At 40.6% G+C, this 24795-nt stretch overlaps 3 protein-coding genes across 3 annotated transcripts in view; 1 reads left to right on the top strand and 2 right to left on the bottom strand.

Annotated features, from left to right (window-relative positions):
* The window catches only part of kmt2bb (lysine (K)-specific methyltransferase 2Bb), a 386582-nt gene that overhangs the window by 60699 nt on the left and 301088 nt on the right, over nucleotides 1-24795 (top strand). The window lies entirely within an intron of this gene.
* Nucleotides 507-5628, bottom strand: LOC148155056 (uncharacterized). The gene is made up of 5 exons (XM_088014016.1): nucleotides 3285-5628; nucleotides 2566-2639; nucleotides 2274-2415; nucleotides 1664-1910; nucleotides 507-916 (listed from the first exon to the last, which is right to left on the bottom strand). The coding sequence occupies exons 1-5, from the start codon at nucleotides 5010-5012 to the stop codon at nucleotides 507-509; spliced, it is 2601 nt and encodes an 866-aa protein (XP_087870142.1). The 5' UTR covers nucleotides 5013-5628.
* On the bottom strand, nucleotides 12779-24518 carry zbtb32 (zinc finger and BTB domain containing 32). The gene is made up of 5 exons (XM_015004688.2): nucleotides 24420-24518; nucleotides 21025-22074; nucleotides 19974-20080; nucleotides 18067-18225; nucleotides 12779-16241 (listed from the first exon to the last, which is right to left on the bottom strand). The coding sequence occupies exons 2-5, from the start codon at nucleotides 22041-22043 to the stop codon at nucleotides 16012-16014; spliced, it is 1515 nt and encodes a 504-aa protein (XP_014860174.1). The 5' UTR covers nucleotides 22044-22074; nucleotides 24420-24518; the 3' UTR covers nucleotides 12779-16011.

Below are 24795 nucleotides of genomic sequence, written 5' to 3'. Positions count from 1 at the left end.
GTTTTAGAGCTCTCAATATTTTTTCTTTACTTTTCAGTTTCAATTCAGTTCACAGCATAGCATATCAGTCACAACAAGAAGAGGGAGAATCTCCCCCTCATCTCAACCACCTGGTTTTTAAAGGATGGGCTCCCATCCAAACTAATTAAAGGGGTGGAGTCATTTTCAGCTAAAAACAAACATGTGCACTAAACTATACCTAGAAAGTGTCTAAAGTTACCATTAACTCAAACACAACAAAAACAAAACTAGAAACAAACAATCTGGAATCCAGTCAAAATAGAAATGCATCTCTCCCTCTCTGAAAATGGATTTTCCCCAATGAGGCTGATTGAAAACACCAGGTCCTTGTCAGCGCTGCTCATGGGCGCGCTTCCACAGCAGCACAGGACCAGGTGACCTCAAAGAGATGAGAAAGATGATTAAAACAAATCAAACCACCTCCCAAAACAATACATTCACCCAAATAACCCAGAATATATAAAGAACATGCAAAACAGCACCTCTTAGGGAGGGGGTAAATCCCTCACACTTCCCTCCCCTTCGGGAGACTCGCTGTGTCCACAGCGAGACAAAAAGTCTGCAACTGTGTTCTCTTTTCCTGGAATGTAACTTATCTTGAACCGGTAAGGTTGAAGAGCCAGGAACCATCGTGTGATGCGACTGTTTGTGTCTTTCATGGCCTCCAACCATTTCAATGCACGATGGTCAGTCTCAAGGGTGAATTCTCGCCCCAGCAGATAATATCTGAGAGAGTCTATCGTCCATTTGATAGCCAGACACTCCAGTTCCACCGCCGAATATCTGGTCTCTCGCAGAAACAACTTCCTGCTAATGTAGGCGACTGGTTTCTTCTCCGCTCCTTCTCCCTGCAAAAGAACCCCACCAATTCCCCTGGCAGATGCATCAGTCTGTACTGTGAAGGGTAAAGAGAAGTTTGGGCTCTGAAGTACAGGTTCTTGACACAGTGCCTGCTTCAAATCCTGGAAGGCCCTCTCCTGTGCTTCTCCCCACACAATTTTTGTCTTTGATATCCCAGTGAGGTCAGAAAGAGGGGCTGCTCTAGCAGAAAAGTTCCTGATAAATCGACGATACCAACCTACCAGGCCCAAAAAGGACCTGACTTGTCTTCTGGTTGTTGGTCTCTCTGTCACTTTGATTGCCTCCATCTTATCTTTCACTGGCTTTATGACTCCTCCACCCAGGATGTGACCTAAATATTGGAGTTCCTTCTTGGCCAATGCACATTTCTTGGGATGAATAGTCAGGCCAGCTTGCTTGATGGTCTGTAGCACCCGACCCAGATGAATTAGGTGTTCTTGCCACGAGTTGCTGTAAATGACAATATCGTCAAGGTAAGCTGCAGTAAATGATTCCATACCTGACAGTACCTTATTCATCAGTCTTTGAAAAGTGGCGGGTGCGCCATGAAGTCCAAAAGGCATCTTTGTAAACTGCCATAATCCCTGCGGGGTCCTGAAGGCAGTGAGAGGCTTAGCAGCATCTGTTAGAGGGACCTGCCAATATCCCTTGCACAGGTCTAAAGTACTTATATATTTAGCCTGGCCAACACATTCAATGAGGTCATCCAACCTGGGTAATGGGTAAGCATCAAAGTCTGATTGAGCATTTACCTTTCTAAAGTCAATGCAAAAACGGATACTCCCATCTTTCTTGATCACCAAAACCACCGGGTTGCTCCATTCGCTGGTGGATGATTCAATCACGCCCAGCTTCAACATGACCTCAATTTCTTCCTTTAATACAGGAGACATCTTCTCTGGGATCCGATACATTCGTTGTCGAATGGGAACACTGGACTTCAGACGAATATCGTGTTCCACCAAGTTTGTTGAACCTGGTTGTTCTTTGAAAAGATCTGAAGGAATAATGGCCGCCAACTCCTGTTGCTGGGTGAGAGAGAGATGAGAGAGATCAAGTGAAATAACAGAGTCTTTTACAGATGGCAGCTCACCCTCATCATCATCTTCCTCTTGCACTGCACGCACAAAACACTGCTGACTAAGGGGCGGAGCCCGGGATTTCCACTCCTTAAGCAGATTGATATGAAAGGTTTGCTTTGAATTTCTTCTCTCAGGCATCTCAATCTCATAGGTGGTAGCACTTAGCTTCTTCACAACAGTATATGGCCCCTGCCATTTTGCTAAAAGTTTATTGTCAGATGTTGGAAGTAGTAAAAGAACCTTCTGACCTGGTTTGAAGGATCTGCATCTGGCCGTTTTGTCATACCAGGTCTGTTGCTGCTGTTGAACCTTCTCCAGGTGCCTTCTGACGAGGCTGGTTGTCTCCTCCATCTTCTGTCTCATATTCAGAACGTAGTTGATGACATTGGTTGACTGATCCTTCTTGCCAACCCAGGACTCTTGAAGAACATCCAGAGGGCCCCTCAGCTGCCTGCCATAAAGACGTTCAAATGGCGAAAAGCCAGTGGACGCCTGCGGAACTTCCCGATAAGCAAACAGAAGATAGGGTAGCCACTTATCCCAGTCTTTGCCATTGACAGAGATAAACTTCTTCAACATACTCTTTAATGTCCGGTTGTACCTTTCTACCAACCCATCAGTCTGTGGGTGGTAGGGGGTGGTCCGTATACCCTTTATTCCCAACAATCTGTAGACCTGCTTAAGATTGTTTGACAAAAAGTTAGTACCCTGGTCAGTAAGTACTTCTGATGGGATCCCCACCCTAGAGAACAACTGGAGTAAAGCATAGGCTATCTGTTTAGCTGTTATGTCCCTAAGGGGGAAAGCCTCTGGATAGCGAGTGCTATAATCGCACACCACCAGAATGAACCGATTTCCTGCTTGAGTCCGTTCCAGTGGTCCCACAATGTCCATACCTATTCTGCTGAAAGGAACATCAATAATGGGTAATGACTGTAGTGGGTACTTTGGAACATTCTTTCCCCCTGACAGCTGACACGCCGTACATGATTGGCAGTATTCTTTTACATGATTATAAAGACCCGGCCAATAAAACCTGGCATAAATCCTGTCATAGGTCTTTTTAAAACCCAAATGTCCTGCCCAGGGTACCCCATGACCCAAATTTAGCACCTGTTCCCTTAGACTTTGTGGAACCACCAGTTTTTCACATCCTGTTTTCCCTCCATGAAGATAAAGCAACCCGTCTCTAAGGATATAATACCCCCCCACAGACTGTTTATCAATTCCTCCCACAGTAATAGGGGTCGCATGATCAAAAAGACCCTTCAGTGATTCATCAGACTGTTGTAATCTCTTGAAGTCAACTTGTGAACTCACAATGTCCCCATCAAGATCTGGTAATCCCAAAGATGTTTGTCTAACTGTGCCTGCCATTTTCTGAAGCCGCCTTTGTCGTTTGCTTTTCCTCACTTTAACCACCCCCTCAGCAGGAATATCAAAATTAAAGAAGGGCAGTTCTTGCAGTGAATTCAGCTTAACAGTGGTCTCAGGGTTTATTTGCTGGCCTGACTTCCCAGTCTCTGGTAGAGGTTCTGAATCATCTCCCCCCGCTAATTGTTTAGCTTGTGCTTGTGATCGAGTTACAACATACACTGGCTTACAGGTCTGGATCAGTTCTGGCAAGACTGGAATATCCTGACCCAAGATAACTTTATGGGGAAGACCTTCCACTACACCTACACTTAAAAGATAAGTTTGGTTTACCACTTCTAGATAAATTGCAGCAGTGGGGTAAGTTTTATGATCACCATGCACACAGGAAATATCAAGGCCTGGACCCTGTAGATAGCATTGATCTTTCAAAATAGAAGGGTGGACTAAGGTCTGTGCACTTCCTGTATCTAAAAGAGCAATGGCTGGCTTTCCATTTACTCTAACCTCCATAACTTGTTTTTTTTCCTGAAATTGGTCTTCTGCAGACAGTGACCTTGGTGCAATGCAAAAATATGCTGATTTGGCTTTTCTCAATGGACATTCTGGTTTTATATGCCCCTCTTGACCACAGAAATAGCAGACAACAGGTTTTACTTCCGATTTAGGCTTAGATGAGAACATTTTCCCCCTTTGCTTCTCTACCCCTGCCATTTGACCTGGACCACCACCCAAACCAAACCCCACAGACTTACCCTGCATATAGCTGGACTTCTGTTGAGGGTTGTATCGGAAGGTTTTTGGTCCCCGTCGTGCAGCCAGGAAGTTTTCAACAAGTTCTGCTGCTTCTTGTGCCGATGCTGGGCTCCTCTCTTTGACCCATACTCTGAGCTCCGGTGACAGAGAACTGTAGAACTGCTCCAGGATGAGGATCTCACCAATCTCATCCTGTCTCCTCTTCTGCGGCTGTATCCACTTCAGGTAAAGATCCTTCAGACGGTTGTAGAACTCTCGGGGGGTTTCATTCACACGAACATCTGGCTCTCTAAAGCGTTGTCGGTACACTTCTTCATTAATTTCATACTTTGTCAAGATGGCTGCTTTTACTTCACCATAGTCACAGGACTCCTCTGCAGCCATGGCCACATACGCTGCCCGGGCTCTGCCGGTGAGATGAGGTACCAGCCTTACTGCCCAGTCCCTCTCAGGCCACTGGTAGGCCATTGCTAATCTTTCAAAGGTTGTCAGGTACTGTTCAATGTCCTCACCCTCCTCAAACTTTGGAATGTCAGATTGAATCCAGGCTCTTTGTTTTGGCTCACCTCTAGATTTATGCCGAGAAGCCGGTTCTAAATCATCTTCCGAAGAGGAGCCTGCATGAGAGCAAGCTTCCGTGTGCTGCTTCTCCAAGTCATCTCTCAGATTTTTAACTTCAGCCTGTAACTGATGCCATCTCCTTTCTTGCTTACACTCTTCTTTGTCCCATCTGTCAACAAAGTCACTCTGGAACTGAAGACATTTTTCCAGCATGGCAGCAACATTTTTCATATCCACAGATGCTGCTTCATCACTGAACTGCCAAGTCTGCTGACCTGTAGCTCCATCCTGCTCTGCTTCCTCCACTGGATCCGATCCTGCAGCCTTGAGGCCTCTTGTCTGCGGCTTTGGACCCATAATCAACCCTTATCTGGACATCAGCGTCGCACCCCACTTCTGACACCAAGTGTTAGTTTGCGACCAAAGAAAAACCAGATTGGAGCCAGCAGTTTTAGAGCTCTCAATATTTTTTCTTTACTTTTCAGTTTCAATTCAGTTCACAGCATAGCATATCAGTCACAACAAGAAGAGGGAGAATCTCCCCCTCATCTCAACCACCTGGTTTTTAAAGGATGGGCTCCCATCCAAACTAATTAAAGGGGTGGAGTCATTTTCAGCTAAAAACAAACATGTGCACTAAACTATACCTAGAAAGTGTCTAAAGTTACCATTAACTCAAACACAACAAAAACAAAACTAGAAACAAACAATCTGGAATCCAGTCAAAATAGAAATGCATCTCTCCCTCTCTGAAAATGGATTTTCCCCAATGAGGCTGATTGAAAACACCAGGTCCTTGTCAGCGCTGCTCATGGGCGCGCTTCCACAGCAGCACAGGACCAGGTGACCTCAAAGAGATGAGAAAGATGATTAAAACAAATCAAACCACCTCCCAAAACAATACATTCACCCAAATAACCCAGAATATATAAAGAACATGCAAAACAGCACCTCTTAGGGAGGGGGTAAATCCCTCACAAGTACATTGTTTAAACAGTTAAGTTTAGTTTACAATTTTCTGACAACATGAAGATGTCAGACAAGACATGAAGTTGAAACACAGAGCTAAAGTGGCGTCCCCTTTGCCAGTGGTCTCCTGAATAACAATGATTGTAAATTAAACATTTTGTTACAAATAAAAAAAATCTGGAAAGTGTGGTGTGCTTCTTGTATTTAGCTCTTTTACTCTGATATCCTGGATTAATCTTCCAGTGTGAACAACTACCTTCTGGAGCAATGTAGCTATCGTGAATTGAGTCCATCTGTGTAAAATTGACTCTTAGTATGAACACATCCCATCTATGAAGGCCTCAGTGATTTGTTAGAGAACTTTAGTGAACAAACGAGATCATAGGCACCAAAGAAGGCGCTAGTGAGGGCAGGGAGAAAGTTGTGGAGAAGTTTAACTGCAGCTGTTGATGTCAAAGGTCGCATTAAGAAGATTAATACAGTGGAGATAGGCTTTGAGTGGTATGCGTCACCATATGCATTTGTCTGCCTACGCTGAACTCTTTTAATCACTGAACTGATTCAGAGGATTGTCACTGTGACATGAAACCAACCGCATTCTTAAAAATCATTGCTTGTCACACCGGAGTCAGGCTTTGATCACCATTAGCTGCTCGACAGGCAGTAAATGTAAATGCTAGTAAAGGTCCCAGACACACTGCATAAACAACTACACACTCAGCCACACACATTCTCTCACACAAACTCCCCCCCCAGTTTCTGAGAACATCTCATCGCCACCACATGCTTAACAGGCTGATAAAGACATTAAGCATTTCTATACTATTTCACTCGCTCACCACAAATAAGCAGCATAGCTTTTGATGTCCTGAAGAACGTATCTGATGCATTAGATGCGATTCGTCTGATAAGAGTAAAACCAGAAAAGTATCATTTAAATAACGACACTGATGAGTATTTATATATGATTAAATAGACAGGTCCTTGACGGGAAAAGCCTAAGCAGAAGAAAATGCTCTTCTTAGTAAGTGGATAAACTGAAAGAATTGCAGACAAAACTCTGTACTTACAAACTTATTTATTTGGTGAAGTAGTAACATGGCACATTTATCTGGTAAATGCTTAGCTGGCAAAAGAAATAAACATTTATTTATATTCCTTTTCATACTTATTATGATAATGCTGTTGAAATCCACACTTATCCATAAGTGGTAGCAGGCCTGTAAGCTGTACAGAAAGCTCCCTGGAGGAAGCATTTTATAACGTCACATATCGCAAACATGAACTACTGAGAAAACATCAGTTGTAACATACCGCATGTGTAGCTTTTGTAAAAAGCATTTCATCTACCGAGTGCTATTCAATCTAAAGGACGTGACGTAGATGAATTGGTGTCCATGCATTTGGCAATGACAGAAAACAAAAGATCTTAGCTGAGGATTAAAAAGTAACTTGGTTAGAGGAGCTAATATTTATTAAATAGTAAAACAGCAGAACGATAGATTAAAAAATAGCACACGCAACCGTTATCATTGGGGCATGCCATTAGCAATGCATAAGGAGAGCAGTGACTGACCTGCGAAGCAGGTCAGTCACTGCCTCCATGCATTGCATGGCAGGCACCTATTGTTCTACACCCAATAGAACGCCTGGATATTATTATTGGGGCATGCCATTAGCAATGCATAAGGAGAGCAGTGACTGACCTGCGAAGCAGGTCAGTCACTGCCTCCATGCATTGCATGGCAGGCACCTATTGTTCTACACCCAATAGAATGTCTCTTTATTTATTTATATCTTTATTTTTCTTCCATTACCGTTAATGCGGCTCGTACCGCTGCGTGTACCCCCACAAAAGTGGTATCAAATCGTGCGGCTCGATGCCGAGAAGGGAGCTATTACTTTTAGTGGGATTCTGTGTAAAAATGAGGACATAAATTTAAAAAAACGAAAAAACTTTAATCTGAGGAACTCGCAGCATCACTAAGATTTCTCTCTGAAACACACACACAGGACAGTGGAGGTCAGACTCCAAAACTCTTTTTAACTCCCCCTCAGAGGCACAAATAGCGGCCTATTGATGTCAAACTTGGTCATGACATAGATACACATGCCTGCTCCTGTAAAATGTTTTCAAAATTTTCCTAGGGCTTATAGTTTTTTGTCAGGGTCTTGTAGACCGACGTTAAGTGTCTCACAAGTATAGAAACCAGCCTGTCTGAAAGAGAGTGCCAGCCCAGGTGCAGATCATTAATTACCATAGCAACGGGCCCTAGACAGAGGCAGGGAGTATTCCCACAGCGCTGAATCAGATCTCACAATGCATTGTGGGAAGAATACATATTTCGTGTGACTATTCATGTTTTGCTTACATAAAATTAATACTTGTCTGAATTTTTGAGTGTAAATTAAAATCTTTACTAAGAAAATTGAAATAGTTTTTAGAAATTAACTATTACCAACTTTCTTCATGTTTTTTATTTTGGACCATGAGTAAGAACCACATGTGCGAAGCTTATAGTCGTCGGTCTCAGATTGAATTTCACTGACTTGGGGTTTATATTCTGCTTCCCAATGGTGACTCATATTGTCATAATAAACCTGACAATATTTACAGTTACTGTGTTCTAGTGGTGGGATAAGTATGTCAGACATGCATTCATTTTTTTTCACGTCTAATTTGAAACGCTGGGGTTAAAGCGGAGGCCACACTTGGCAGGCCTCTTAAAATTTCTGTGGAATTTTCTAGTTATTATAACAACTTCTTCCATTACCGTTAATGCGGCTCGTACCGCTGCGTGCCCACCCACAAAAGTGGTATCAAAACGTGTGTCTCGATCCCGGCATTGGAGCTATTACTTTTATTGGGGATCGGAGTTACGACGGCGACGTAAAAAGCGAAAAACGAGCGAAATTTCCAACTGCCGAAACCTTAGAGTGTAACTGAAACCAACTGCCGCTTTTTAGAGTGAGAAAAAGAGTGGAATTTTGACCCCAAAATAATTTTGAAATCGCTCTCATGGGTGCAAAAATTGCTCTATTGGTATGAAAGTCGGTCATGACATTGATACGAATGCCTGCTCCGGTAAAATGTTTTCAAAATTTCCCTAGGGCTTATGGTTTTCGGTCCAGGTGCTTCAGAGCAAAGTTTTGGGACAGGATAACTGACGCTCCTCTCCAGTGTTTTACATACATTTCTGAAAAATCTCTGAGCTCAGCGCACACCATTTTTCTCTCATCACTGCAATTACTGTGATTGAGCTACAGATATGAATCGCGGTAATAGATGAGATGAGAAATAGCCCTCTCATATGCTTCAAACGGTTTTTGGATCGGACTTACGGAACCCGAACGGGAAGCAGTCGTTCGGACTGCTTTTTCCATTAAAACTGACTGGGTGTCTCATAAAGATAGATAAGTCTGACACACACAGGGCACTTTCATCACTATAGCAACAGAATGCAGAGAGGGAGAACTGCTGGGGTTTGGACTACAAAGACTCTGTAGTTCTAAATATGGCGGAACACTTTAATGCAGAGGGCAGAGCAGAAGGTCAGAACTACAACATGGCGGAACACTCAATTATTACAGAGGAGGCCTGAGCTGGCAGTTAGAACTACTTCCTGTTTTGGGCATTATACAGGTGGATTAACCAAACCACTGTTACACATTGGATTAGTGTGGTTATGAAAATTAAGTTTACTGAAAGTTTCAAAATAAAACTCTGAAAATTGCACTGACAAAAGTGCATCGCCGTAGGCGATGCAAAAATGAAAATCTTTTTTTTATGTTTTTTTTCTCAGGATAGTGAACTGCCTTGCGCAGCAAGGCAGTTCATTAACATTAGCATTTCATGGTTGTCTTAAAGATTGAAATCCTTCCCCAGCTTTCTGTCTCACACACACAGCAGTTGGCTGAGGGCCAATCGCTAGAGCAACAGAATCCAGAGAAAGGCTGCTGGTTTGGACTACAAACCAGCAGCCATAACTGCCATAACTGTAGTTCTATCTATGGCCAAGACTCAGTTAAAATAGAGGCCTGACCAGCATGTCAGAACTACAACATGGCGGAACACTCAATTATTACAGAGGAGGAGTTGGCTGGTATTATAAACAACTTGTGCTTTGAGCATTATATAACTGATTTAACCTGATCACTATTACACATGAAATTAGTGTGGCAATTTCAAATGAAGCTTATTGAAATTTTTCAAAATAAAAGCCTTGACAATTTTTACATCATGTAATTGCTCTTTTTACATACATTTCTGCAAAAAGTTCTGAGCTCAGCGCACACCATTTTTCTCTCATCACTGCAATTACTGTGATTGAGCTACAGATATGAATCGCGGTAATAGATGAGATGAGAAATAGCCCTCTCATATGCTTCAAACGGTTTTTGGATCGGACTTACGGAACCCGAACGGGAAGCAGTCGTTCGGACTGCTTTTTCCATTAAAACTGACTGGGTGTCTCATAAAGATAGATAAGTCTGACACACACAGGGCACTTTCATCACTATAGCAACAGAATGCAGAGAGGGAGAACTGCTGGGGTTTGGACTACAAAGACTCTGTAGTTCTAAATATGGCGGAACACTTTAATACAGAGGGCAGAGCAGAAGGTCAGAACTACAACATGGCGGAACACTCAATTATTACAGAGGAGGGCTGAGCTGGCAGTTAGAACTACTTCCTGTTTTGGGCATTATACAGGTGGATTAACCAAACCACTGTTACACATTGGATTAGTGTGGTTATGGAAATTAAGTTTACTGAAAGTTTCAAAATAAAACTCTGAAAATTGCACTGACAAAAGTGCATCGCCGTAGGCGATGCAAAAATGAAAATCTTTTTTTTATGTTTTTTTTCTCAGGATAGTGAACTGCCTTGCGCAGCAAGGCAGTTCATTAACATTAGCATTTCATGGTTGTCTTAAAGATTGAAATCCTTCCCCAGCTTTCTGTCTCACACACACAGCAGTTGGCTGAGGGCCAATCGCTAGAGCAACAGAATCCAGAGAAAGGCTGCTGGTTTGGACTACAAACCAGCAGCCATAACTGCCATAACTGTAGTTCTATCTATGGCCAAGACTCAGTTAAAATAGAGGCCTGACCAGCATGTCAGAACTACAACATGGCGGAACACTCAATTATTACAGAGGAGGAGTTGGCTGGTATTATAAACAACTTGTGCTTTGAGCATTATATAACTGATTTAACCTGATCACTATTACACATGAAATTAGTGTGGCAATTTCAAATGAAGCTTATTGAAATTTTTCAAAATAAAAGCCTTGACAATTTTTACATCATGTAATTGCTCTTTTTACATACATTTCTGCAAAAAGTTCTGAGCTCAGCGCACACCATTTTTCTCTCATCACTGCAATTACTGTGAATGAGCTACAGATATGAATCGCGGTACTAAATGAGACGACAAATAGCCCTCTCATACGCTTCAAACGGTTTTCGAATACGTATCACGGTTCCCGAATGGAAAGGAGTTGTTCGAACAGCTTTTTGGAGTGAAACTGGCTGGCTCAAACAGATAGAATTGTTTCTCCCCCTGTCTGGAGAAACACAGGGGGAGGCTTGATCACTATAGCAACAGAACACAGACAAAAGCCAAACTGCTCCTTAGGACTACAAAAACACCATCTTTGTAGTTCTAAACACGATGGAACACTTTACTACAGAGGCCTGAGCAGAAGGTCGGAAGGTCAACATGGTGGAACCCTCAATCATTACAAAGGAGGGCTGAGCTGGCAGTTAAGAAGTACATAATGGTGGAACTCTGACTTATTACAGAAAGAAGGTGAGCAGAATGTTATAACTACAGACAGGGCAGAATGTTCTGGGCATTATATATAAACTGGTTTAACCCAACCACTGTTAGATATTGGATTAGTGTGGCCATTTAAAATGAAGCTTACTGAAAATTTCAAAATAAAAGCCTGAATATTCCTCTTGGGCCTTTATTATGTTTTTCTCTCAGGTTAGTGCAGAGACAACTACAGATTTAAATCGTGTTTCCATCGGAGACAAGAAATTGCCCTCTTATATGCTTCAAAAAGTTTTCGGATTGCTCTTATGGATGCTGAACAGTAAGCCGCTTTGATCAGAAAAACTAACTGCTTCAAACAGTTAGAATTCTCTCTCCCTGTGTGTCTCACTAACATGATAGTTGAGCTGCTCTTTAGAACTACAATGACTGAAGGTCAGAACTACAACATGGCGGAACTTTCAGATACCACAGATTAGGGCTGAACTGGCATTTAGAACTACTTGCTGTTTTGGGCATTATATAGTTGGATTAACCCAACCACTGTTACACATTTTATTGCTGTGGTCAATTAAAATGAAGCTTAATGAAAATTTCAAAATAAAAGCCTTGATATTTTTCACATCAGCTTTGGGCTTTATGTGAAATGTTTAAACAAACTACTTTTACACATTGAATTGGTGTGGTGGTTAAAATGAAGCCTACTGAAAGTTTCAAAATAAAAGTCTGCATATTCCTCTCATGCTAGTGCAACGCCGTAGGCGTTGCAATAATATTAAGCTTTTTTCGCATTTTTTTTCCTCAGGATAGTGAACTGCCTTGCGCAGCAAGGCAGTTCATTAACATTAGCACAAGTTTAGCATTTTACTGCCCCCACTAGTGCACTGCCTTGCGCAGCAAGGCAGTGCATTAGCATTAGCATTAGCCTTTTCCCTAAAGGTAGCTATTAGATAATTTTCTTACTTATTAGCGATGTTCAGTATACTGAATGGAGTAAATCAATGACAGAAAACATGCTAGTGATGCCACACATCCTACATGAATATTAGTCTTCATGCTAATATTAGCATTTTGGCTTATGCATTAATTTCAACATACTGAATGGTACAGGTACAGTTTAGTCAACATGTTTCTGACTCACCACAGGTTATTGACTACATTGCAGCTTTCTTTAGCATTAATGCTAATTTTTTGCATCAGAAGGCTTGATTAAAAAGCGACGGGCACACTTTGGCATGCCCCTCAAAATTTCTGCGGAATTTTCTAGTATTATTTATTATTCTTCCGTCACCGTTAATGCGGCTCGTACCGCTGCGTGCCCACCCACAAAAGTGGTATCAAAACGTGCGGCTCGGTGCCGAGATGTGAGCTATTATTTTTATTGGGGATCGGAGTTACGATGGCGACATAAAAAGCGAAAAACGAGCAAAATTTCCAACTGCCAATCTTCGATGAATCTTAGAGTGTAACTGACACCAACTGCCGCTTTTTTAGAGTGAGAAAAAGAGTGGATTTTTGACCCCAAAATAATTTTGAAATCGCTCTCATGAGTGCAAAAATTGGTCTATCGGTATGAAAGTCGGTCATGACATTGATACGAATGCCTGCTCCGGTAAAATGTCTTCAAAATTTTTCTAGGGCTGACGGTTTTCTGTCAAGGTGCTTCAGAGCAAAATCAAGTGACAGGGTACCTTCAGGCACTCCACCATTCATTTTCAGACTTTTCTCAAAAATTTCTGAGCTCAACGCACACCATTTTTCTCTCATCACTGCAATTACTGTGATTGAGCTACAGATATGAATCGCGGTAATAGATGAGATGAGAAATAGCCCTCTCATATGCTTCAAACGGTTTTTGGATCGGACTTACGGAACCCGAACGGGAAGCAGTCGTTCGGACTGCTTTTTCCATTAAAACTGACTGGGTGTCTCATAAAGATAGATAAGTCTGACACACACAGGGCACTTTCATCACTATAGCAACAGAATGCAGAGAGGGAGAACTGCTGGGGTTTGGACTACAAAGACTCTGTAGTTCTAAATATGGCGGAACACTTTAATACAGAGGGCAGAGCAGAAGGTCAGAACTACAACATGGCGGAACACTCAATTATTACAGAGGAGGGCTGAGCTGGCAGTTAGAACTACTTCCTGTTTTGGGCATTATACAGGTGGATTAACCAAACCACTGTTACACATTGGATTAGTGTGGTTATGGAAATTAAGTTTACTGAAAGTTTCAAAATAAAACTCTGCAATGTCCACTCACGACGAATATTAAGCTTTTTTATGTTTTTTTGTCTCAGGATAGTGAACTGCCTTGCGCAGCAAGGCAGTTCATTAACATTAGCATTAATGTTAATTGAAATCCTTCCCCAGCTTTCTGTCTCACACACACAGCAGTTGGCTGAGGGCCAATCGCTATAGCAACATAATCCAGAGAAAGGCTGCTGGTTTGGACTACAAACCAGCAGCCATAACTGCCATAACTGTAGTTCTATCTATGGCCAAGACTCAGTTAAAACAGAGGCCTGAGCAGCATGTCAGAACTACAACATGGCGGAACACTCAATTATTACAGAGGAGGAGTTGGCTGGTATTATAAAGTACTTGTGCTTTGAGCATTATATAACTGATTTAACCTGATCACTATTACACATGAAATTAGTGTGGCAATTTCAAATGAAGCTTTATTGAAGCTTATTGAAAATTTTCAAAATATAAGTCTTGACAATTTTTACATCATGTAATTGCTCTTTTTACATACATTTCTGCAAAAAGTTCTGAGCTCAGCGCACACCATTTTTCTCTCATCACTGCGATTACTGTGAATGAGCTACAGATATGAATCGCGGTACTAAATGAGACGACAAATAGCCCTCTCATATGCTTCAAACGATTTTCGAATACGTATCACGGTTCCCGAATGGAAAGGAGTTGTTCGGACAGCTTTTTGGAGTGAAACTGGCTGGCTCAAACAGATAGAATTGTTTCTCCCCCTGTGTGTCTCTCTCCCAGCTGACAAAGAGGCTTGGTCACTATAGCAACAGAACACAGAAAAGCAGAGCTGCTGCTTAGGACTACAAAAACGCCATCTTTGTAGTTCTAAACACGATGGAACACTTTACTTTGGGCATTATATAGTTGGATTAACCCAACCACTGTTACACATTTTATTGCTGTGGTCAATTAAAATGAAGCTTAATGAAAATTTCAAAATAAAAGCCTTGATATTTTTCACATCAGGTTTGGGCTTTATGTGAATGGTTTAAACAAACTACTTTTACACATTGAATTGGTGTGGTGGTTAAAATGAAGCCTACTGGAAGTTTCAAAATAAAAGTCTGCATATTCCTCTCATGCTAGTGCAACGCCGTAGGCGTTGCAATAATATTAAGCTTTTTTCGCATTTTTTTCCTCAGGATAGTGAACTGCCTTGCGCAGCAAGGCAGTTCATTAACATTAGCACAAGTTTAGCATTTTACTGCCCCCACTAGTGCACTGCCTTGCGCAGCAAGGCAGTGCATTAGCATTAGCATTAGCCTTTTCCCTAAAGGTAGCTATTAGATAATTTTCTTACTTATTAGCGATGTTCAGTATACTGAATGGAGTAAATCAATGACAGAAAACATGCTAATGATGCCACACATCCTACATGAATATTAGTCTTCACGCTAATATTAGCATTTTGGCTTATGCATTAATTTCAACATACTGAATGGTACAGGTACAGTTTAGTCAACATGTTTCTGACTCACCACAGGTTATTGACTACATTGCAGCTTTCTTTAGCATTAATGCTAATTTTTTGCATCAGAACGCTTGATTAAAAACTGACGGGCACACTTTGGCATGCCCCTTAAAATTTCTGCGGAATTTTCTAGTATTTCAGTTAATGTTGATAACTATGTTGATAATCTAGTTTGACACATTTTTATATTCAAAAATGAATGAAATATTTCTTATTTGACCCTTAATTCTGAAGTCTCGACACCTTTTATCCTAAGTACGTGTGATATTATATGAATAGACAGGTCAGCATGCAAATGTGAATATGATATGGTTTAAACTAAATGAATTATTACGTTTTATTTTTACTGTGCAGTGATAGTAGGGCTGATTCTGATATTTCCTGTGTTCTTTCAAGCGTGGCGTTTAAAGCTCCAGCACAAGAAAATGCAGATTTTTGTTTTCGCTGCATGTCCTCTTGAGGGCGCTGTGAACCCGGGTGAAGGCTGCGAAGCTTGCACAAGCAGTCCGATAATAATTTTGAAAGTCAGAGGGAGGATTCCTGCGTCATGCATCGAGGATTAGATGCTGATGTGGCTTTAATGCCTGGTAAACACTTTCAAAACCCTTAATGTCACTGGAAATAGTACTGCATCTGTATTTCCTATTATTGCAAATGCAAATAGAGAACGGTTTCAGAATGTCGAGTTTGACCTTGAACCACAAATTGGAGAAATGTTTTTATTCAACGTTCACTTTTGTATGGGTTAAGCAGACCTTTAGCTATGAGTCACTCCCGTACTGTAAATTCAACCCAAATTAAACAGCCCTCACAGGAGATTCACCAACTGAAGCTACAGCTTTATGAGGATGGCCTCATATGTGGGAGATGTACAAGTAGGTGTTGTTGATGCTCCAGTCAGGGGGGAAGTCCTGCACAGCGTGGCTCTTGATGTGCCTCTGCATGGCGACCAGGCTGCTGCAGAACTCCAGGCACACGGTGCACTGGTAGGGCGCTGCGCCGCCATGGGTCCGCAGGTGTTTGATCATGGCAGAGTAGTCCCGTGAGCGCTGACCACACAGACGACACTCAAACGGCTTCTCTCCTAGAAGCAAAGACAATGCACAGGAAGGAAGACATTTAAGGTGTTTGGGGGTGGGGGTGGGGGGGTGCAAACTATGAGCATCGGCAAAGGGTCTCACATTTATATTCTAGCATATGAGCTTTTCAGTCGGTTGTTGCCAAACCCTGTAAATGACGAGTGCGCATCACTTCCGTGATTTTTTTTCTTTTCTTTCTTTTTCAGAAATGAATTGCGTTAGTGCGTGAAATCACCTAAACTGGGACACTTTTATGCTAATCATTCAGGTTTGCACAAGTTAACTTCATGCCATTGTTCCACTTAGTCAGTTTGTTTCTCTGATTTTATGTCATGGTAAAAACAAAAAGAGCACATTTACCGGCTCACCATTTGCTACTAACGTCTAGATGTGGATAAAAATGAAATTGTGAAACATTTGAATGTTCCAAATGCCTCAAGTTTTGTTCTTAATTTATATATATATAAGCATATAAGCAATCCTAATGTACACTGTTGATTAACACGTCTCCTACCTCATGGAAGATTGAGATCTGTTAGTTTCAGTTTTTCTGTGAGGTTTTTTGTGATATTAAAATGAGTGGAAAACTATGAGCTGCTTGGAAAACAACTCTACTACAGTCTTCTTCAGAAAATGTTCAGCACTTTGGAAAAACAGAAATTTATAAGCGGCATTTTAAACATTCGAAGGTGCCACAGAGTAAATATTTGCATAATTGCACACTTTACCATCATTTCGTTTACCAATGCAATACTACAACAACTCCTCAACTTAAAAGTGCTCAAGCATATAGTATGTCGCAAAAGTATTTCTTAGCAGTAGGACATTTTTGAAAATGTTGTCACGTTGCAACCACCAAACCTATGTATTTTATCGGGATTTTGTTTGATAGAAAGAGGCGAGCAGAGTAGGCAACAATCGTACTCAAGAATGAGCAACATTACTGCAACACATTTTTACTCAAGTAGACGTATTTGGTGAAAATTCTGCTAAAGCACTGAGTAACTAATTATGATATCTGATTTAGTCTGATTTAATTTGTTAAAATGATGTAATGAGACAAATAAAAATATTAAGAAACCATTTTAAAGAATAATGTAAAAAGCAATTAAAACAATGGGGGGAAAAAAAAAACATTTCCAAATCTCTGTGAGTGTGTAGAACATGTATGTTCTAATGCATTTATGTTGGAGCAAAGTGCCGTAAAGTATTTCCAATGACAGTACACTTTACTTTAGTGATTTGCACTACTAGTTTTTGGGTGATGCATTGAATACTGTTCTATGAAAACTTGACCTGTCTGCTGTTCTTCTTGGTCTTCATGATGCTGCTTGTTCACTAACAAACCTTCGAGACCTTCACAGAACATCTGTTTATTTTTATTTTTTTATTGATATTAAATTTTAGACATGTGAACTCGAGGTTAGTTGATAATCCTGTATTTATTTATTTATTTATTTATTTATTTATTTATTTATTTATTTATTTAGTGGTATCAAAGTAAAGGGGCTAATTACAAAGTGTATCTCACATTTTGCTGATTTTTGTTTTTGTTTTTTGCTTAATTAGTGAATAACTTTTTTTATTTTTTATTTTTTTACACTTCACAGTTTAACCCCTTTATAACGATCTATCAAATGAACCCCTCCCAACTCAAAATAAACCCAAGTCTTTGGTTGGAACATGACAGAAACATAAATCTATGTAATGCGCAGTTGTTAGGGTTGCAAGCTCGATTCCAGTCAACTAGAACAATGAGTAATCAATAGGTCGTCAGTGGTATACTGACACAAAGTATGTTTTTGAACTGTTAATTATTTAGAGAATTACCTGTATGAACGCGGTGATGTGTGTCAAGCTGATGTTTTAGGCTAAACTTCTTTGGACAGTGTTTGCACTGGTAGGGTTTTTCTCCTCTGTGGTCTCTAGCATTCGCTTCGTGTTGCACGGCGTCTCTTCCGCAGAACTGACATCCATCACAGTTTTGACCTGCGGCAAACCGAAATAGGCAGTTAGAAGGGCAGTTTTAAAGGTGTTAAGGCTTGTCAGCAGTGAAACCCATGTTTTCAAAAAGTGCATATTACACACAAAGCTAGACTGCACAACAGGAAATACCACCTCAAATATTACTCAATGTGCTTAAATACGACAAATATGGGTATTGCTAATGACATTCTTTTTTTTTTTTTTTAAACAGGATATGGTAAGCAATCAAAGAGAGTAAATCAAATCATTATTTATTTGGAATAAAACCAGTTGATTAATAGGTGCTCCTAATCTAACCAGCACCTGGTCTGATGTGATTCTGGACTGTAGGCTTGAAATAAGATATAGGATTTTATTTGAAAATGTCGTAATTAACCGATATATTTACAGAGAGGATTATTCTTATAATCTTGCCACCTCCAGCCATTCTCATTTTATGTTACTGTTGAGGTTTTAAATTGTCTTTTATTCGTGATTATTGCCCATTATGCTGCCTCTTGACTGAGTCCGTGCCGTAAATGAGAATCGATTCCTAGTCGATTCAACGTGAGTACCTTCTCAATAAACATAAAAGCCAAGTAATCATTGCTTTCTGATATCACTTTTTAAGCAAACAGGAAAAATATTTACTGATTTTGAAGCAAATAATAATAATAATAAAAGACGGCTATTAAAAAGCGATTTTGCAACCGTTTTCTCAGAAAGCGTATCTCTTTGACGCATCCTGTTGCAAGAGAATAGACTCACCATGTGTAAGAATACTTTCCTGTCAGCTTTGCATGCATATCTTCTTAAAAATCTTTTACAAAAGGTGTGATTTTTGAGGTTAAAGTAAAAAAAAAAAGTGCAGCCTCTTGCTGGCCTGTATGGTTTTCGGGTCTTTTTTAGAGAAATTGTACCCATCACAGTAGCCTATAGACAGGATGCAGAAATATGAAGCGGGTATACTGTAGTCAGGGGAGAAAACAGGAGAGACTAAACCACAACAATTGAACACTTACCACTCTAAAAAACGCAACCTGCAGAGATCTGGCGTCGGTTGCTTGCGTGTTTCCTGTCCAATGCTTTGCTCTGTGTCTCGATTCAAAATACCCAACGTTTTGCAATGCTTGTATTTTTATATGTATGTATATATATATATGTGTGTGTATATATATATATATATATATATATATATATATATATACACACGCACATTTTTTAGAAGTCTTAACTTCTAACTCTTAGCTTCAAGCGCAGCATTTGTTCTTTTTTAATTTTTCAATTTTTCACAGTTGCTGAAAAACGAACATACTGTTCCATCAAAGACCAGATAAAGTCTTTATCGGCTAGATTGTACACTTTCACCCATGCACTTGCACAAGCTTCCTTGCAGATCCTATGTGAGCTGTCGGCTTCAGAAAACTTTATCCAAACATCAAATAAGTTAGATTTTTTTTTTGTCTAAGGACAAACCACGCTTTCGCTGCTGCACGTACTGTACTGTGTATATCTAGCTGTATCTAGTAACCACACTACTGCTCCTATTGCACCATGCTTTCAAAACCACAACTCTCTATCACTTTCCATTGCGTAGTTGCGTCGCTGGAGCCTGCTGAGGTTAAGGGTCACGCCAATAAGTGCTTTACAGTCTTGTTAAATTGACCTGTTTTACTCAGAATCAACACTCCTGTAGCTGCAGTCACAGCCACGGTCTCAGTGTGCTGTTCTCGTTGCAGCATTGAGGCATTTTTGCTTGATTACGTCCTTACCTAATTGTGTGGAGGCTGACTCCCGCAGCAACGGATCACAGAGGAGTCTTGAACTGCAGTGTTGGCACCCGTCAGCTCTTTCTCTGACTTTCGGCACTTCGGGATAGCTGCGAGAAGCATATTTTGTTTGTTTGAGTCCTGCAGATGGTACGGTACAAATCAAACATCTGTGCCAAAGACAAAAATCTGTGAAAAAAAAATAGTTTCCTCTTATTAGAGAATATCAGTTTAGATGTAATTCACTGGGGTGTGTCTCCTCCCCCACTGATTCCAACCACGGGATATTTATAGTGCCGCTTCAGGGTTTCAATAATATTTGCCTTTGGTGAAAAATTTGATTACAGGGAACAAGATAGTGGAAGACACCAGAGGAGATCTTCTTTTCCACACACACTCTCGCTTGCGTTCTGAACAATGTTTTTGTGGTGTACACACGGCCAGTCGAAACACAGAAGATACGTTTTCAGTAGGTGGAAAATCTTAAATTTTGTTAAGAAAGGGAGACGTGCAGGGGGCTCCCCTTTATTCACAATTTGGTTTTACTTCTGAAGGACTTGAAAGGATTTGGCTTTTTCTTTTGTTTTTTTTTTGTTTTTCTGCATGAAAAAAGAAATTTGAAAAAACTATTCTCAGACTTCCTTTTCTCCTAATATCAGAAAGTTCAATGTCATTTTTTTTTTAAATGACTGAAATACTGGAAAACATCTTTGATTTGGATCAATGAAACTATTTCTGCGTATCTAAATTTGGATTACGAGTTTCTTAAAAGAGACCGACAGATTTGATGTGGCAGGGAAGGGTTAACAGGTGAAACCAATCGAGCAGGAAAGTGAAGGAGGCTCAATCTCTCTCTCTCTCTCTCACACACACACACACACACACACACACACATCTACCGAAGCAGCAGTGAGTCAAGTACGATAGCTGTCGCAAAGGAACAACTGAGCAAGTCAGGGGGTTCTAAAATGAGTCTTCAGTAGGAAAAACATGGAGACAAATGTGAGAAAATAAAAACTGAACTTTCCAAGATTATGTCAGAAGTCTGTCTCACCTTGTTTCCACAGTTTGACTAGTGTGGCTCAATTTTTTTCTCTTCAAAATGCCGTTCTTGATCATGCTGCCCATCCTCGAAGTCTCCGTGTACAGATTTTGAGCGTAGGGGTGGGGGTGCAAACGTGAGTAGCCTAGTGCCGTGCTCTGAAGGGGAGTTTGAAAATGGGAACTGAGTAAAGGGAACATGTGTTGAGAAGAGAGGGGGAATGGACATACCACAGAGGTCTGGTTGGAGGACGGAAGGGGATGAGATGCAAAAAAGTTAGAGTAGTTCCCTGCAATTCGCATTAGGGTGTTCAGGTGATTCCCATTGTCCCACATGTTTGTGGGGAATGCCCACGCAGAAGAGAAGGAGGAACCGCTGCTGTTGGGCCTGGTAATGACACTATCTCTGTTGCACAGGGTCGCTGATATCGGGGACAATTTGGCCTTCCTTTTTGGGGATTGTTGGTTGGCGGGGACATCCGCAGAATCAGCGATTGAAGCACTTTCCATGACGATGCCAAAGCTCGGCTTTTCTACCGGGGAGGATGTTTTTTGGACTTTGCTCTCAGAAACTGGTCTACTCTTTTGCTTTTGCCTTTTCTCTTCTACACTTTTCTCTTCCTCTGTGAGGTCTACTGCTTCTCCGTTTTTATCCTTCTCTCTGGCTTCGAGGCGGTCCAGCTGCTTGCGGCACTGGTCCTCCAGCAGCTGCATTTCTAAGACCTGGGCGGCTCTTAGCAGCTGCTGCAGGTCTTTCACCGGCACTTCAAGAGCTTGAGTGTAGATGAAGTCTAGGACTTGCTGGAAGGTGTGGGGAGAGAAATACTCCAAAGTGCAATGGGCTGGGCTGTCTGCGTCGCTTTTGGCTAGGTGCTGCGCTAACGCTCTACTAGCGCAGGCTAGAACTAAGCGGTGCGCCCGAAACGTTTGGCTCTGCACCGAGATGATGGCGTCGCAAAGCGACCCTGATTGACGGAGGACATCTGCCTGCTGCAGAAAGTGGAAGTATTGGGTGTTGTTGATTCGAATCATCTCTGAACGTTCTGGAAATATCGGCGAGGTTCTGAAAAGAGAAAACCACAACACGCGAACGTGATCAGACGATTCCTACACTGTGCCGTTAATTTGTTGCATTTCTCTGGAATGGAAATCAGTGGCAGAAGAAAAAAAAAAAGTGTTTGCTGATGTTTAAATAGTTCCCCCCTCCACCCCCCCGTCACCCCTCTCCTCCTCCTAATTTAATGTTGTCAAGTGGCGAGAGTCAAGGAGACAGATTGCACATGAGATTTAGTTAATCATTATAAAATATTTAATAACACGTTTCTTTTTCATCCAGCATGCAAGCTAATACTCATAATTTTTTAACCTGCCACAAAGACTAAAATTTACATATTTTCCTATGCTTCTGCAATAACATTCAACTCAATCACAGCAATGTGTCTTATCAGGCTAAAACATGCTGCTTTGTGAAAATGTACTCTGCTAAGTGACACTTTTGATATTCGCAGAGCACATATGCACTCTAAAAGCCGCAAAGCCCTAACAGTGTATGAAACCATGACTAATGACTGTACACTCGAGAAAACATGAGTAAAGTTTGAACGTCAACAACAATAAAACTGTATTTAGGTGTGACAGACATCAAATGCAAAAGTGTGCAGGGGTGTAATATGTAAATATCGGCATATCAAACAGAAATATTTGGAATTTTGCAACTAAAATTGAGAATCCAGAGATGAAAATGTTGCTGCTGTGTGTTTACCAGCTGCTTGGAAGGCTGTGGTCTCGAAAGTGTTTGACTCTTGCGATTTATAATGCACTGCTGCTTTTCCAAACTGAGGTCAGAAATTGTCTGTGGCACAATTTTAAACAACTTCAGTCGTTTCTCTGTTTGATGTTTTAACTACGACGGGAAAAATGGATAATCAGAAAATTATTTTCTGGAAGTAAAATGTTTAGTGCTGCTCTTTAACAAAAAAAAAATGCATCGGACTGATCATTTTAATTTACATTTTTCAATTCCCATGTTGGAAAAAAATAAATAAAAACAGCAATACGTTCAAAGGACAAGTTATTTTTTGCAACAGTTTGGCCTCTGTTGATTTTTATCTTTACCATTTTTGCTCACATACACACTGAGCATAGTCCATACATGCAGCATCGAGAGTGAAAGTGACACTGGAGCAACTTTGTACATACTGTATACCAAGGTCATATGCAAGCTAAAGGTTTCACTTCAGTGTACACTTGATAAATAGAAGAATAAAAGTCATCATAGCAGATTGTAAACGTACTATATCAATAACACTCATTGTTCAGTTTAGGTAGATAAAGCAGGCATGAATTGGTGTGCAGAATATCGGCTGTGCAAATGGATGTAAAACTTCCCCGAGGGCGATTTTTGCCAATGCGACATAAACGACTTTTCTACGTGTTTCGCATTTTGAATTTGCAATTCATTGATCTGAAACAAAATATAATACTATTATTACTTCTATTACCACTGCTACTACTACTACTAATAATAATAATATTTATAATAATAATATTTATAATAATAATAATATTAATAATAATAATAATAATAATAATAATAATAATAATAATAATAATAATAATGAGAATATTGGTGGTCATGTGAAGCGACATTTTCCAAAAACCTTATGAATAAAACATGCCTTAGCCTTTTATAGCTTTGAAGCAAATTAAAAGTTTGGAATACAATATCTTTCCGTATTACTTTTCAATCAACTTTACGTTCTCTTTAATGTAACTGTTATGTTTTATTCTAATTACTGAGACAACTTCTTTTATTTTGTATTTCTTAAAACTTTTCCTCTTTGAAACCCCAATTAATATAATTTGAAACAACAAACACAGTAGGAGGCCTTCAAATCACAATCAGCTTAAGGATTGCTCTTCGCTTTTTGTCAGACGATGACTAATAAACTACATTTCCGGAAGTTTTCAAAAATATTTAAGTTAGCAAAAGAGTGTAGCGTACCGCATTCGAATCCACAGTGCACTCCTGCATAGTTATGTCACAGTTAGCTGGCGCTTGAGCTCCATTCAGCTGCAGTACAGTAGAATCTGAATGCTTACACAGGGGAAAACCATGCATGCATTTGTCAGATTTACACATCCTTTTACAGGACATGAACTCACAGTCATCCTCCCCGCAGCGCGCATGTAGAGGATTAAAGTCAAAGGAGCGCAGACTGATTTGAAAGACTCCGTGGGCTACAGAAGAGCACAGTAGTACTAGTTTTCACTTGATTTTCTTTAGAAAAATAAAAGGGTGCTAAAAACGACAGAGGAGGATCAAGTGTATGTTCTTGTGGTTTCAAGTCTCGGAAGATGGAGGAAAAAAAAAAAAAAGCAGAAATCTGCATGAATGAAGGCACTTACCGGGTATTTAGAGAGTTTTCTCCCAAGAGGGCGATGAGCTACCCTACATCATGACTGTACAGTGACTTCTGAAATGTTGGGGCACAGGTTGGTCTGTGGGACAAGGTGGTTTCCTCTTTGTCTGCATGGTCCCTCCTCTTCAAGTCTCCTATTGGTGCATTGATTATAGAGCTAAATGGCTTGGTTCATGCTATAAGAAAGCAACTTTCTGTTTTATTAACCCACATGTTCTAAAACTGCTTTGCTTGTTTGAAGTGCAAGGAAGTTTCTATTATTGTTCATTCAAAAGCAAAAGTAAAAAAAACCTTCTCTCTTTCTCTCTTCCTCTCTCTCTCACTCACACTCACTCACACTATGCATGCATACATGCATGCAT

The sequence above is a fragment of the Poecilia mexicana genome, unplaced genomic scaffold (genome assembly GCF_051168715.1).
Source record: "Poecilia mexicana isolate PSO_F unplaced genomic scaffold, ASM5116871v1 scaffold_16, whole genome shotgun sequence".
NCBI lineage: Eukaryota > Metazoa > Chordata > Actinopteri > Cyprinodontiformes > Poeciliidae > Poecilia > Poecilia mexicana.
This window is presented reverse-complemented; position numbering and strand designations above follow the sequence as displayed.

Excerpts from the sequence above, each read along its gene's own strand:
- LOC148155056 (XM_088014016.1), bottom strand. The coding sequence starts at position 5,012 with ATGGGTCCAAAGCCGCAGACAAGAGGCCTCAAGGCTGCAGGATCGGAT. Across the intron at positions 2,640-3,284 it reads CAGATCTTGATGGGGACATT|GTCTACAGATTGTTGGGAAT; the intron begins GTGAGTTCACAA and ends AATCTTAAGCAG. Across the intron at positions 1,911-2,273 it reads TCAGAAGGCACCTGGAGAAG|CAACAGGAGTTGGCGGCCAT; the intron begins GTTCAACAGCAG and ends TCTCTCACCCAG.
- zbtb32 (XM_015004688.2), bottom strand. The coding sequence starts at position 22,043 with ATGATTCGAATCAACAACACCCAATACTTCCACTTTCTGCAGCAGGCA. Across the intron at positions 20,081-21,024 it reads AGTCAAACTGTGGAAACAAG|CTATCCCGAAGTGCCGAAAG; the intron begins GTGAGACAGACT and ends TGCTTCTCGCAG. Across the intron at positions 18,226-19,973 it reads GTCAGCCTCCACACAATTAG|GTCAAAACTGTGATGGATGT; the intron begins GTAAGGACGTAA and ends GGTTTGCCGCAG.